Raw genomic sequence first — 16,903 nt, 5'->3', positions numbered from 1 at the left:
CATGGGCCTATGTATGCAATGTTACTGTATGTCCGTTCGTTTGTGCCAAGTTCAGTACTGAACGAGTAGAGTGCGTTGCAGACATTTACCCCTATTTTTGCTATTGAGAATGTGAGAATAAGAATAAATAATATGCATACCTTATTTACTAGATTCTTATTCTTATTTTTAATTCATTATTACATCTATATAAAGGCCTTTTAACTGTTTTTATGATAATAAAATAGTAAAGATATTATATTAAATTTTTTCTCTATACAAATTGAGTCAAACACTAACAGATTTGCTAAAAACCTAGAAAATATCAAGTATTTTATATATATTTGAAAAATAAGTGAAATAGCAAAACGTTAATAGTGTAACATTACTTGGGTCATCAATGAAACTCTCATTTGCAAAAGAACATAGATATATATGCGATACTGTTAATTTTGGATGGATCCTTATATTACCCACATTTTTTTTTATTCTCTTTATGTTACTGTTGCACCTAAACATCCAATTGGCTGAAAATTGTTTTCATAGAGGGAGGAATATCCAAATAGTAGAGCGTGGTCAGCTAATGAATTATTATCGGTACTGTATACATCATCATTACCACGCCTTGATATCTTAAACTTTTAAGATCCAATTTTAATGACTTACGGACACTCATCTCATCAAATATTAATATGCAATGTTTCTGTTGTTCAGATTTTGCCTCCATTTTCTTTTTAAAAGCTTCAAAAAATTGTTCATTAAAACCACAGCTAAGTTTCACACGACTAAATTGACTTTTTATAGTTTGACTACATGAGAGGTAATATTTTACTATTTTATATATTATATTTGTACAAAGCAGGACCACGTATATATAAGAGAAGACAAGTCAATAGCCAATAATTTGAATATCTTCGACTTGTTTTTGCATTATATTTTCCAATACGCATACATTCTCTAATAGCCATTGCTTGAGAGTAGGGCAATTTCAGACGTTTTATATGATCATCTACAGTATTTTCAAAAATGTCAAATAACTGTTGATGGAGTGTGTGCAAAGTATTTTTCAAGTGTCTTTTTTTGTATAAGAGTCTTAATTTTACTTAGTTCAAATTATCTAATTTACACAAACTCTATGCAACATTCATTCACATTGTGTTTGTTATACACCTCGGTCCATTTCTCTCTCACTCTCTCTCTAGTAATGATTTAATATTATCATAATCAAGACGAGAAACATATTTACTTTTATTATTAAGTGGTTGTTAATAGATATAGAAACACAGATTGTATAATGATCAATAATGTCTGTCTGTAAAATACCAGCGTTAATTAGCGTAATTAGAGTATATCATGGTATACCTACTATACATAATTATATTAAAAAATATTTATATATTTATATAAATATTTACTTATAACATGTGAGAGGTAGACCAAGAACACCATTTATGAAACAAATCATAGAAGATATAGGAAAAACAAATTACAAAGAATTAAAAGTAGTAGTATTGAGTAGAGACCAGTGAAGATCTATAGAAAGTAAATTAACCAATCTAAGTATTGAAAAAAAAGCAAAGCATTGCTGTGAAAAAATTATTTACTGTTATGAACATAACTACTGAATATAATAAACTGTATTTATTAAATTTGAATACAATACAAAATTAAACTAAAAACTTTAAATTGAACATTCATAAAATAAAAAATTAATAGAATAAATAAATGTTTTATTATAAATCGTACATAAATAAATGTGTAATATAATGAGAACATTATAATATAATATGTTAGTTAGTTATACAATGTGGTGGCCTATTAATCACTACTCCACTATAAACTTTGGCATCAGCGACATCATTGTCATTTCTTGACAATGTTCCCATGGACCAGGTATTGGTTTTGGGGTTGTACACTTCTATAGTATTGACAGCTGATTCTTCAGATTCTCCGCCAATAACATATAATAAACCATCTAATGCCACTACTCCTATATAAAAATGTTATTTAAATACAATATTTTATTATTTTCAAAAAAATTATTATTATAGTCACCAAAATTCTTTCGGCATAAATGCATATCAGCAATAAAAGACCATACTCCATCACTTGGTTTATACATCTCGACACTTTTAAGATCCTCAGATCCATCAATACCACCGATAGCATACATAACTCCGTCCATGACCCCAATACTAAAACTATCGCGACCTATAGATAGTTCTCCAACTGGTGTCCATGTGTCAAGTGAGGGTTCATAACTTTCGACAGACTTCAAACTATCATAACCATCAAAACCTCCCACCTACACAATTTGATTAAACAAAATGTATCAATTACAAATAACAAAAAAATAATAATATTTATTTACCGCATATAAACAACCATTTAGTACACCAATACCAAAAAGGCTTCTATTAGTAGCCATACTAGCTATCATTCTCCATTTTTGAATACTGATATCAAACACCTCAGCATTATTTACAGGAACAAAACCATCAAATCCACCAACCTAAAATTGAATAGATTATATATTTATATTTTATAATACAAAATAAGTAAAATATTGGTAAAACTTACTGCATATATATAATCGTCTAATATACCAACTCCTAAATAGGCTCGACTAACCAACATGTTGACCATCGGTATCCAATATGGCGAGAGTGAAGATACATCAAGCATACTAACAGATTTAGAACTTGAGCTATTCACGCCTCCCATAACAAAAACAAATTGATCTCTTATGACGCCTACTCCCGCTTTCCTACGACAATCATTCATTTCTGGTGCACTCTTCCGTAAGTTGGTTGCTGGGTCATACCATTCTGTATAAGTCTTTGGAAGTGTGTCAGACCAGTAGAACATTAGAATGACCTGATAGAATTAAATGGATACAATAATTGTGATGATAAATTAATTAAAACAGGATCATACTTTTTTTAAGCCTCCAAACTGTCTAGGTTTGTACCGAACCGAATGAGAAATGGTGAAATGCTGAACTGACTTTTGTAGATGAAAATTTAAAGCTTCTAATACAAATTTGTCACCTGAATAAATTATTATAATAATTAAAACACATATATTTATAATGAAAATATATTTATGAAAATAACATTTACATTTGGGATTATTTTTAAGAAGAGGTTCTTCAGCTATATTTTTTAATATATCTGGCTTTGATGCTATTAATGGCAAACGTATATGTTCCATTAATTTCGGCAAACAATCTTTTCTCGAATTCAAATCATATTTTACCCAATTAACAATACATTCAAATACCTAAACAAGACAAAAAATACAATTAAATTAAAATACAACAACATTTACCCAATTACATAAGATCAATCGCGTTTTTATCTATTTTTGCCTGGACCTATTTATCTGTCATTCCATCCATAGGGTCTAATAACAGATCTTGGGTTCCCTTTTTCATAGCAATTTAAGAAATAATTATTATATTTTTATGGTATAAAATCTAATTTTAAATGTTAGATTCAATATTTTGATAAAATTATATTATTTCTATATTATTAACATTAATATAATTTACTGATAGTAATAGTTATAGGTAATTTAATTATATTTAACTTATTATTTGTTATTCGATAGCTACATATCATTGTTTACTGTGATTGATTACATGAACAATACATATTACATACTACATACAAATCCAGCCATAAGGTGGAGAGGCCTGGAGCAATTTGTTTTAGGAAAGGCCTCGGATAATAATTTTTTATAAGGTGAGGCCCAATATGTCTTACAAATGAGTGAGGCTCTGACTGCATACAACTTTGTGGCTATGAAGTAGATAGAGATTTAATACTTAAAGATTTGTTATAGTACCTAGTTTTCTACAACTGTGCAATAGCCATACTCAACTATCAATAACTATGTATTTTATCATGCTGATATTAAAAAAACTGTACCACCATTATTCTATCCATTGTAAGATCTATAGGAAAATTTAAGAATAAAACACGGAAAAAAATATATATTTTTGTTTATTATAGGGTTTCTAATGGTTACAAAAAATAAAATAGTTATTATGATTGAATATAATTTTAGTCCTGTATTTAATACTTGGTCAAAACCATCAAAATTACCGTGTTAAAAGTCTTTAAAAGAGATTAAGATGGGATAAATCGACAGGCCTTAATTAATAATAGGAAATGGTTTAAAGAGTAGTTTGAACCTTTTTTGATTTATACCAAGTACCAATAACTAATCCGCCACAAGCAAATTGTACATCTTGGACAAATTAGTCCACAAAACAATGTACACCGACACAAATTTGCGGGACATCTAGTATGATTATAATTTATTAAATTTACATTTTACACTTTAGGTAAGTTAGTTTTTAATTCAAAATTCAAAATTATAGTTAGCTTACTTTTTCTTCAAATGGAACAGCAAGGTCATCACAGGAGATAAGCTGAATCACTTTTTCACAAGACAAATAAAGAAACTCATCACATTTAACCACTTCTCTGAAAATAATTATCATAATATTTAGACAATAATATTATATACCAACAGATATAAATAATTAAATGATGTAATATCATACAAAAAATGTTTATGAATGAATGCTTCAGAACTTGACATCAATTTAGTGCAGTTATGTAAGTCAGCAAATGCTTTGATACCAATGCAATTTGATGGATCCAGTTGTGTTTGTAAAAACTTAGCACATGCACTTTTTACATAGTCTAGTTGTAAGATATTTGCAGCTGGTAACAAAACCTTGAGAAGTCAAAAATAATGAATTAAATAATTTTGAAAGAAATCTTTAACAATTTAAATAATAATTCATACCTGTACATTTTCATTTGTAACCATAATTTCGCCAGTGTAAATATAATCTACTAATAATTGCAAGACGTCAGAATCGAACTCTCTCATATTAACTAGATCTTTATCACTCTCATTAAAAGTACTAAACATTGAACAAAAATATGGGCTAGCTGCTACTAAAATATTCTTATGTCCGAATACTATTGTACCATCATCTGTTTCCAATCTAATATCACATAAAACTTCATTTCTAAAAACAAAAATGTTATCAATATTTATTTAGCAAGCAACTAAAATCACCCACAACATACTTGCGTAAAGTTTGTAATCCTTCAAGTATTTTAACAGAGTGATAGCTATTTCTAAAATTAGTTGGTTCAGATGCATTGGATTTCAGTACTTGCTTTAAATCACTTTCAGAATATGATGAAGTCTGTAAGACATCCATTTCGTTTACCGACATATTATCTAACAACACACCTTTGAAGAAAAGTTACAAATGATTATTAATTTTTATATCATGATTGTGTTGAAACTGAATACTTAATTTAGGTTTTAAGGGAGTAAGGAACAATAAAATATTAATACTTAAGAGGACGTCGCAACCGCATGTGTTGTCTCCGTCTTACACATGGATAACATTGTTTTGTTCGCCAGTTTCAATAGTTGTGCTGTTAGTTTTGATATTTAAGTGACCTATTATAAAACTTTCAAATAACAACTAGTCGTATACATTTAAATATTTAACTTCTTAAGTGAGTTATGAGTATTTACAACATTAATATTTTAAAATGCTCATAATTCACTTAAAAATTAAAATATCGTAAAAACCAATGAGAGAACACATATAATGTTGTTAGCTAAAAGTTTGATAATAGGTCAATTCACTCTAATATCAAAACTAAAAGCACAATATTGAAACTGGCAAAAAAAAAATTGGTATGTTGTACGTGTGACAACACATGTGAGTGCGACATCCTATTAACTGTTAAGAAATTACTAGTTGTTTTAAATATAAATAACTGTTGAAATAAATGACAACCAAATTAGATTTTCTTATCTAAATTACTAACGAGTAGGGTTAGTATTTATATGCAATAAAAATAGGTAAAATATGCTTTTAGTGTAATCTAATATGTAAAAATATGAAACTTTGGTACAAATACAAATACTAAAATATTGTGTTTTAAAAAATGTACCAGAAAATTCTTAACATAATGTCAAAGTTTTGCACTGATACTTTGTATTTTTGGCATTTTAAGTGACAAAAGTCAAAATGAATTTGATTCACAAACAAAACGCAACACACTCATGATACATGATGATTATGTCAAAGCACATACTAATTTTACCGCAGGTAAAGTATAGTTTTATAGTTGTAGAATAATCTTAAATATTAAATCTCATCTATAGGTACTGTAGCAGTTGTAGGAGTATAGTACATCATTTAGATAAGATATAAATTAAATTGCTATCCCTACTACTTATATAGTAAAATAAATATTCTATATTCTTCTTTTACAACCATCACTGGTAAAATAGGTATAACATAAAATATGCATTTTACAAATTTATAGTTGAAACATGCCATAATATGCATTTTATTAGAAATATGGAGAAATATGTAAAATTAAATAACTACCATATTTTCTTTTAACATGACGTGATTTGTGGACATTATAAGCAAAACGGTAAGTAATTAGTGATAAGTTTCAAAAAGAATATGTTTAAATAAAAATACATATAAATCCAAGTTCTACTAACATTCTAAAATAATTTCCAGACCACAATATTCTCGATTTAGGTAGTTAAAGTATATTAAACATGTTGTAGTAAGTAGGCAATGAAATGAAATATATGAACAACAAGAATTTCTACTTTTCTTCTTATTTGTTAATTTAAATATTACTTTTATTTCTGTAGGTACTCAATTTTCGTTTATGAAAATTTATGTAAATAGTAAAAAAAGATATTCAGTATACTGACCCAATACCTATAAGATTTAAAATACAGTCACTTTTATTTTATCATTAGCAGGAAGACGTTTTCAAAAAAGTAGATATCTGCAAAAGTATATGCACATTCTTTAAAAATGTATAGGTAGCCAATTTATGAGTTTTTTTGTATTATCAAATCACGAACACAATATTAGTTCAATGGTGTTGTATTATAAGATTGGTATTATTGAATTTAACATGGTTAGAATAATGAATATTATGTTCTTACTTTTTTTATCGTAGTTTAAAATCAGTGACGGTACCAATCGAGGACGATGCTATTGAATTGTGTTTTTGATGATATATTTGATGATGCAGGTAGGTACCTATAACCCTAATAATTAAAATTTATATTTAGGCGCCTATTCGATAATATATTTCAGCACACAATTTAAATTACAAAATAATTACCTGACGTTAATGGTTGATACTCTAACTTGTCTACTAGTCTTAAATAGTGAGTATAATGACTGTGCCCGAATGGCAAATACTATTGTACGATATCGTATAATATAAGATTTGCTGTCCAACACTGCCACAGAATATAACAATGACTGACGATTGTGATTGAGTCCGGGATTGGAACTTTGGATTTTGGAATAATTAAAATTATTAATGCAGGTTTTACTAAACTTTAGAGGGCCATAGTTAATAAACTAGTGAACCAAATTTGATGATTTGACTATCAAAATTTTCAGAATACAATACACCTAAATGGCTATTGCTATATGTATAATTAAGTTATTTTTCTTAAAGAATTCTGATTAATGGAACAATAAATAAATTTAACTATATTTCCTATTTCCTATTATAGTAAATGGTTATGTAATATGCATTAGCAATAGAACGCGGATTTCTATGCACTAAAAAGTATTGAAATATGCCATATAATATGCAGTAAAAATCATGAAAATATGCAAAAAATATGCAGTAAAAACACGATAATATTATGCAAAAAAATATGCAAGAATTTTTTCTTTTTTTCAAAATTTATAAATTATACAGCTTATAATAATTAATTACTTAAATATTTAATAAAACAGAATGTGGGACATTTTTTGAACAACTTAATGTATTTTTTAAATTTTATTTATTATTAAAATGAATAATCATATGCATTTCGAGTTTTACTTTTGTGAAGCTGTGACGTTTATCGGTTAACATATTTTTAAAGACTGAGAACGGACGTATCAACGTTTCACCTCAACTGAAGTTGTTGGGCATATTTGAAACTTAGTATAATCGGGTCTTGATAAAGATCTTCGAGCTGAACGTTTTCACCTAAATAATACTGCATTAATTTTTCATAGAATTTCCATGCCTTTATTTTTATTGGAAAGCTCGTTTAATTTTGTTGTAAGTGTTGCACCTTTCGATCAGGAATAGAATGAATTTTTTCTTTCGTTTCGTCAATTATTGAAAAGCTTTTATGTAACGTCATATTTTGAGTTTCCAGTTTTTTATGACTATCACTTTTTAGTATTAATCGACTGACACAGCAAGAACGATTAAGTCTACGATGTAATCGATTATTTATTGTTTTTTTTTTATAAATTATGATTAAGTGCCTATAAAATTTAGTTTTAATTTTTCTACCCGACAAAATATTATTTTATACATTTTTTTAAATTTTTGCTTCAATATGCAATAAATTTTGAATTTTGGCAAAATATGCAATAGAATTTAATTATGCAGAAATATGCGAAAAAAAATTTCACCATTAGTTTCAAATTATGATGATTCGTGGAGATAACTGACAAAAATTCAAAAATATTAAGAGGAAAAAATATGCAATTGCATAGAAATCCACGCTCTAATTATTATGTACAAATTCCATTAATATGAAATACCGTGGTAAACAATTGATCTAGATATATAGAGACGTATAATTTTAGTTATTTTAATTTAAAATGTGGACACAATTAACTGTCAATTATATTTAAACAGATAGCAATGGTTTTTTGTATTAAATGAGTTATCATCGTTCTTCAGCACAATTTGTCGTAGTTTATACTTTCGCATATAATATTTAACGTATTTATGTACCTATCCAATAATACCTCGGTATAATAATAAATCATAATATATCACTTCAAGATAGTAATACACTAATACCTATGAGGTACCCACCGGCCACCAAATTAGATTCAAATATGTTGTTCGATTATTAATTCATCGTATATAGTTTTTAAAGGGTGATTTGATAGAGAAAACTACCAAAAACCTTATATGTAGTGCCTATAAAATTTAATTTTAATTTTTCTACCTGACAAAATATTATTTTATAAATTTTTTTTAATGAGGAATCTTGTATTAAATTATCAAATCTTAGATAGGTAGATAGTTAGATAAAAAATTGTATGAATTTCTAACTCAAAATAATTTGCACATTTTCGTGATTTTTACGTAATTTATCAAAATTCAAACTAAATGCTAATAAAAAAAATTGTGACTTTTTTTAAAATATTTTTCAACTTCCATTGTAAAAATATATTAAAAGCCTCGTATTAAATTTCAAGCTTGTTGACTCGACGAATAAAATTAATAATTTAGAAAAATTAATGACTCTTAACAGCTGCAATAACTAATAAGTTGTTTTCTGTAGGTCGGTAAAAAATAGACAATGGGGGGGGGGGATATACCCCCCCCCCTCTGAACACGCCACTGGTATTGTAACGTCTCCTCTTCATATATCGCTCTTACCACCCTTTCGGTGTCGTTCTGTTTATATTAACGAGGTCTCGGAGACTCGACCTATGTGTGTGATATTATTACTAGGGATCATGGTTACCTTATGTGAAGCAAAGTACTCAATGTATCTATTATTAAACATGAATGTATTATTATATTATTAGGTAATACTTATAAACTATAACTCAGGGTTACCAATCGGGCCATGGTGTGTCGTGGGTGCTGTTGTCCAAATGTGGGTTGAGCTGGTCGTACGCAGGTCCTCTTCAGGTCGTTGTCAGCCCTCGAATTGCACTATCGACAATCCACTATGACTCTTCATTCTTGACCATCAAACTATATCGACCGCCGACTATAGACTCTATCGACTATACCTAACTGTAGACTCTATCACTCTTAATAACTCTCATAACTCTCTATCGTCAGGAGTCCCGGTCGGTTTACATGTGATCTGAAATACAAACCGGTCAAAAAACACGGAAACGAGCCTTTATACCAGCATGAGCTTATACGTTTGTTTATCCGAGTGACGGAAAATATATTTAGGTATCGCCGCCATGTAAGTAGATACCTACCAGCCACAATGAATCACAAAGAAAATGTTGATAGTGTTTTCATAAATAGGTAGGAATATATATTGATATTATATATGTATATTTATATGGTTATTCAAGCCTGGGCCATAAACGAGTTAAAAAGTTAAAGTTAAGTTAATTTTAACTTTTTAAATTTAATTTTCATTAACTTAATTTTTAACTTAACTTATTTTAGATCATAAATTATAATATAATTAAGTTTATATCATATTGATATAAACTTAATAAGTAACAAGTTACTTCTAATCAAATTCAAGTAAAGTTAATTTATAAACAACTAAATAATAAATATAATAAAAATAAAAATAATTATTGATGATTAGAGCGCGGATTTCTATGCAATTGCATATTTTTTCCTTTTAATATTGATGCGGACCTAATGGGTGCCGCGTTGGTGAGGTGTGTTGAGGTAACTAATTATATATAAAATAGAAACAAATGATTCGAATACAATTTTTAGCTTTATTTATTCGGTGGCGTCACTGACCCAAACGAAAGTATCATCAATAAAAACGATTACAGACAAGGTTATGAACACTGCCGACGCAGTCGACCCGAGTTCGATTCCTAGGCCATGGGCGGCATTTTTCTTCGGACAAGTCACGGTGTCCGGAGAACAAGTGTCGCCATCCCCCACCCGGGCATGGCAGATACCTACGGGTGCCCAATCAAAAATTCTGCCGAACTAAACACATACGTGTTCCTCCCCCTACCGACTTAATAACCTACAGTAAAAACTAAAAATAGCTAATGGCCTCAGCTGCTGGGCTCAAGATCAATAAAAAAAAAAAAAAAATTAACATTTATGGCACATTTATTCAGCGTTAAAACATATAAATACAACATTTGTTTACCAATATTGAATCTGCTTCTGATACCGATAATACCTATAGTATTATTAAAACTATAAACTCGTCCTCACGACGTGTATACGCTTTGTTTCATCTGTTTATTCTGTTTATACTTATTCTTGAACATCATGGTTAGGTTAGCTCTAATTAAATTGTGGTATAGTATACTACTTTTTGTAGAATGGTAACGAACGAGTCGTATAAACTGCTTGTGGTATACTTACCATCAGATAAGACTGATAACAGTTACAGTTTATAATACGAGCGGACAGTGATATTGTTATAATTACGTAATAATCGTCATGATTCATGAATTATTTAAAAAGAATGTTGGTATTGTACAGTGGCGTGCCCAAGAATTTAAAATGCGGGGGACAAAATTTTTTTTAAATAAACAAACAAAAAAATCAGGTAAGTGGAAGTCCCTCTGCTGTACAGTAGGCTACAAGTGGGTGACTGTAAATTTGAATTCAATTATTTATACCATGTGTGCAAAAAACGGTTGTGAGCAGAAACGGTTTGGCAGTCTAGGATATTTTATATTGTACTTATATTGTCATTATTATAATGTATATACCATTTTTAACTACAAAAACCATTTTAGAAACTTGTGGTTTTACAGTGGTATTTATTTATTTATTTTTTTTTTTATACTGGATACAAAATTTCTACCAAAAAGAGTGCTTTGATTTCAACATATTATAGTATCTTATATTTTAGCAAATTGGATCAAGATGGTACTTTAAAGAGGTAATTTTTCAATTTACTCAATAGTAATTTAATGCCACGGAAAAACCACCGACAAATTACAAAAAACCGCTAAAAACATAATTTTAATTTCTAACGCTTTGTTCATCACCATAAAAACGAATAAAAAATAATAATTTTATAATATTAATTCAACTTAAAGGCAATAAATAATAACAATATAAAATATCCAGACTGACAAACTGTCTACGCTCAGAATCTTTATTCTTATACAAAGATATTATATCATTGAATTCAAGTTTAATACAATCCATTATACATTGACCCACTTGTAACCTACTGTACAGTAGAGTGATATCCACTTCCTCGCTTTTTAAATTTTAAGTTTAATAAATTTTGTCGAAATTAAAACTAATAAAATATAACCAGAAAAATTGAACCATGGTTCAGGTACGCGGTTGCCCATAAGTGATAACATAGAATAATTGTCGGCCAAAATACAGTCGGCATTAATATTTGTCGGCTAAAATACGGTCGGTGGTAATATTTGTCGGATAAAATACTGTCGGCCAAAATATTTGTCGGCTAAAATACGATTCTGCTAATATACTTGTCCAATCAATTATTTTTCGGCTAAAATATTTTTCGGACAAAATACGGGTTGGCTGAAATATTTTCGGCTATTTTACGCGCTCCCGGCAAATTTGCCTTGCTCGTCAAGTCCGTGTTCGTTAGATATGGTTTTTCAAAACTATAAAAGATTATAAAAATTTAATCATTACAAATAATATAACGGAGCGATTATTTAACACCAACCGGCAACCAGTCGATATAAATAATTTATACGACTTAGGTACAATAAACTTGAATAGGTACATTACACATTACCCATAATATTGCTATACAGCTACAAAAACTATGAATAATTATAAAGTGACATCCACTTCCCCGCTTTTTATATTTTAAGTTTAATACATTTTGTCGAAATTAAAACTTTAAATATTTAAAAAAAAATTGTTCATATGTATTTTTAATATTTTTTAACTGCTATTGTAAAAATATATTAGGAGCCGTGTATTATAGTTTCACGATTTTTCATGTAGATTTTGAGTTCAAAATTTAACTTTTCATTGTGACGGATATCGTATACCCATTGGTGAAGTTATAGCAAAGCAATCTAAGTTAATTCTGTGGATACCTTACTAAATTCATGTGCATCAGTTCTCGAATTGGGGGGATGCGCAGGGAGACGGACAAACTATTGTCGTAAATAATTTTTATTAAAATGTGGATTTCAATTGATGTCAATTATATAACAAGTTTTACTATTTTCCATATCAAAATTACTTTTGATATAAGTTTATTTATTAATTATAATATCACCCTGTGTTTTGCCTATGTAGTCAGTAGTTCACAGTTCATAGATGATAATATACAAGTATATTATGTAAGGAACAGAATCTGTTACTGATACTGATGTGTGCTAGTATACTATCTCAAATCGTGTTCCGAATGAAATGTTATCAGTTTCAGTTATATCCGGTTATCATTTATCGGTGTTTTTGAATTTTTGAATTTTTTCATACCCAGGAGCTTGGGGGGGGGGGAGCAAGGCCCCCAACGGGTCTGCGATGAGTAATTGCACCTTTGGAACGCAGTTTTATATCGTTGGATTGAGCTCCTCTACTTAATTTTTCCCAATTCGAGCACAGATGTGCATGCAATTGTTACTTGTGAGTTTAATGATTTGTATTTAACATTACTATTGAGATGTTAATGGTAGGTATATCAATAATTTACTACTATGTAAACTGTAAAGTTATAGGTAGGTATCAGATGTGACATATTCAATATGAATATACATTATTATAGTACTATACACATAATATATACGTAGTGTTTGAAGTATGAAATATTTCACTATAATATTATGGTGAAATATTTCACAAAACGTGAAACATTGAAACTTTTTTTAACACAATATTTATTTATTTTTTTAAACCAATATTAAAGTCGCCATAAAAGTCGGCGAGGTAGTCGAGATGACAGAATTGAGACTCGTGGTAGTAGGGATAACATAAAAGGGGCATGGACCAATTGCGCCTAAAACAAAATTTGTATTTTAGGGTCAGTCTACCAATTGCGCCTCTTTTATTTTACGGTTAGTACACCAATTGCGCTCTTTATATTTTACGGTCAATATACCAATTGCGCTTGTATTCAAATTAACCTAGCGGCTACCTTCAGATATAAAAATATTGTTGTTCGATCTAATTCCATCAACATCAACATAAAAACACCAAAATTCTTAAACATTAAAAACGTATTTATTGATCAATAATTGATTACTGGTTACAATATTATATTTTATAACAGTATCGGGAATTTTATCAAACGATATTATTATTACGCACATATTTTGATTACGGAAGTATGCATTTGAGTGATGGACGAAAACAAGTTTTCATTATCATCGGATATATTTTATCAGGTTACATTTTTAAAAAATACTAGACAATTGTCTGAATTTACCAAATATATTTTGTAACTGGTGAGTATATATTAACGTTTAAAATAAATTTAAATATTCTTGTTGACCAATTAATAATAAAATTGATAATTTATAAGTCGTTTTACTGTAAGTAGGTGCCTCGTGCCTACATTCAATATATTATTGTTTGATAATTATTATTATTATTACTATCTATATTTTGTATACTATGTTTTTAACTGTATTATTTGACGTATCGATCATTCGAAATGTTTTTATATTCTATACCTATTTGTGAAGTTGTTAAGTTAGTTAAGTTGAATTACACATAATATATTATCGTAATTTAAAAGAAAATATTATTTATAATATTTAATTTTTTTAACAATAACTATAATATAATACAATGTACGTATTTGTAATAAAATATAAATTATAGATACTAATTAACGTTAAAAAAATATTTGTTCAACCTTTTTTATGTGGTTGTAAGTAATATTGTAGTCTGGGGATTTTTTTCCGGGGATTTTTTGTACGGGCGAATTTTTTTCCGATTACCGTCACAGATGTAACTATACTTTAAAATAATGTTAATTATATTATATTATATAATATGATTTTTTTTTTTTGTATTGTTTAATAGGACGTAACACTGACATTTGTTGTCTCCTTCTAACAAGTGCGTAATTTAGCAAATTTTACGCTCAGAAACTACCTCCGTTAGTTAAATTAGAGTGAATTGACTTCTTATAAAATTTAAAGAAGAGATTATTATCTAGGCCATCTCATAAATTAACAGAGCTAAACGCTATGTGCTGACCATACCAATTGCTATGTTACACACTTATAAGACGGAGACAACAAAATAATATTTTGTTAACATATTATGTTGGTATAACGTCCTCTTAACACGAAATCATCAGACATCGACGATGTCTATTTTGTTTTCGTCCATATCTGTGTACACGTTATTTTCAGTAAATTACTTGCAATAAATAATCTGATATTATGCACAACACTGGCATTTTTTTTATTATATTATAGTTCCAAAACGACTACAATAGTTCATATACTTCATAGTCATGTCCAGACCTCCATAACTGGGGAGGCAAATTGTACAATTTTAGTTTTTACATCATACATCTATATAACTACCTAATATGTGTGACTCTTTTCTAATAGTATTACAATATAAACAAACATCTAACATTTAGAAAATCCCTTTTACTACAATATATATATGCCAATTGTTTTATTAAATAATAAATTAAAACTGGTTGATAAAGCAAACCATTAATGTTATTTGAAACTGAAATTAGGTAGATACTTACCCATTAAAATTGAATAGGTATGAAAATAATTAGATTATTATTATTAAACAATGAACATTATAGAACCCACTTGTAACCTACTGTAAGGCAGAGCGACATCCACATACCAGCTTTTTTATTTTAAAAGCAACTAGTATAAGTACAACTAAAATAACAGTTACAATAAAATATAAATATAAATAAAGAATTAGCCATACATCAAGACATCGACTATATAATAATAAAGCCGGCCACCAAAAAAAAAAAAAAAATAATTAAAATAATCTAGAGATAATACGATAATATTTTGCAGCATAAATATGACATTCAATTATTTATAATTATTCATCGTTTTTGTAGCTGTACATGAATATTATGGGTAATGTGTAATGTACCTATTCAAATTTATTGTACCTAAGTCGTACAAATGATTTATATCGACTTGTTGCCGGTTGGCGTTAAATAATCGCTCCGTTATATTATTTGTAATGATGACATTTTTATAATCTTTTATAGTTTTGAAAAACCATATCTAACGAACATGGACTTGACGAGCAAGGCAAATTTGCCGGCTATTCAACAGACGAGCAATTGGAGCGCATAAATGTGTATTACCTACGATGAATCCAAAAGTAAAAATACTGTACACATATTCACTTATATGTGGATTTTAATGCCAATAACATTATAACAATACCAGTGGCGTATTTTGGGGGGGGTGTCCTCCATGTCTGGACACCCCCCGACTTTTTAAAAAAAAAATCTTAATATATGGGACTTTGATGTTATCATTTATGTTATAGTATACTTTTTTTTTTTTTGTTATAAAATAAATACTAATTTTTATATAAACGGCAAAACTAAAATTAATTTAATTAGATTCGATGCCACAGAGATTTATCTAAAATTTATCAGGGATATCCAGAAATTATTTGAATTTCACCGGGTCATTACGAATCACGATAATAAGAATACCTGCAGGCCGCAGCGAAAATACAGTAGCAACGAAAATATTGTGATCGCATGTAGTATATTATTTTAATCTAGTTTACAGTTTATCAGTTTGGAGAATTTCATTATTAATAATACGGTATTTTAATATAGGGGCGGTTAAATGGTTTCAAGTCGGTAGTCCTATTATTCGATTTTTAATAAATTTTTGAAATCAAAATTTGCACAACTACCGGGTGATTTTTGAGAGATCGGCCAGACTCCAGCCGTCAAACGTACTTAAACAATTTAAATTCACAATTGTTATTACCTTAACCACTGTTAGTGGGCATTAACAGTATTTTGTGACACTTTGAGAACGATTCGACCGTTTAATAGGCGTGTAACACCAAAAAACTAATTCTTGCCACCGCATAATACCCCCCCTCCCTCCCCCCTTTGACAAATTCGTAGATATTTGTTTTTTCCTAAAACCTACTTAAACAAATTAAATTCACAATTGTTATTACCTTAACCACTGTTAGTGGAC

General features: G+C 28.8%; 1 protein-coding gene across 2 annotated transcripts; it reads right to left on the bottom strand.

Annotated features, from left to right (window-relative positions):
- Nucleotides 1–1,746: 1,746 nt before the first annotated feature.
- LOC132934594 (ring canal kelch homolog) lies at nt 1,747–7,209 on the bottom strand. 2 transcript variants are annotated; one of them, XM_061000935.1, is made up of 12 exons: nt 7,188–7,209; nt 7,006–7,110; nt 5,091–5,259; nt 4,801–5,029; nt 4,553–4,728; nt 4,376–4,472; nt 3,102–3,261; nt 2,917–3,029; nt 2,560–2,856; nt 2,351–2,491; nt 2,035–2,284; nt 1,747–1,969 (listed from the first exon to the last, which is right to left on the bottom strand). In XM_061000935.1, exons 3-12 carry the CDS (start codon nt 5,240–5,242, stop codon nt 1,770–1,772), a joined length of 1,815 nt encoding a protein of 604 aa, XP_060856918.1. In that variant the 5' UTR covers nt 5,243–5,259; nt 7,006–7,110; nt 7,188–7,209; the 3' UTR covers nt 1,747–1,769. The 2 variants fall into 2 exon arrangements, with proteins under 2 accessions (XP_060856918.1, XP_060856917.1); XM_061000934.1 differs by having other exon boundaries at nt 2,917–3,261.
- Nucleotides 7,210–16,903: the final 9,694 nt, after the last annotated feature.

The sequence above is a fragment of the Metopolophium dirhodum genome, chromosome 1, assembly GCF_019925205.1.
Source record: "Metopolophium dirhodum isolate CAU chromosome 1, ASM1992520v1, whole genome shotgun sequence".
Lineage (NCBI taxonomy): Eukaryota > Metazoa > Arthropoda > Insecta > Hemiptera > Aphididae > Metopolophium > Metopolophium dirhodum.
This window is presented reverse-complemented; position numbering and strand designations above follow the sequence as displayed.

Coding starts and splice junctions, on each gene's coding strand:
- LOC132934594 (XM_061000934.1), bottom strand. CDS start 5,242: ATGTCGGTAAACGAAATGGATGTCTTACAGACTTCATCATATTCTGAA. Junction 3,262..4,375: donor CTGTTCCATTTGAAGAAAAA/GTAAGCTAACTA, acceptor TGTCTTGTTTAG/GTATTTGAATGTATTGTTAA. Junction 2,857..2,916: donor AGTTTGGAGGCTTAAAAAAA/GTATGATCCTGT, acceptor TAATTCTATCAG/GTCATTCTAATGTTCTACTG.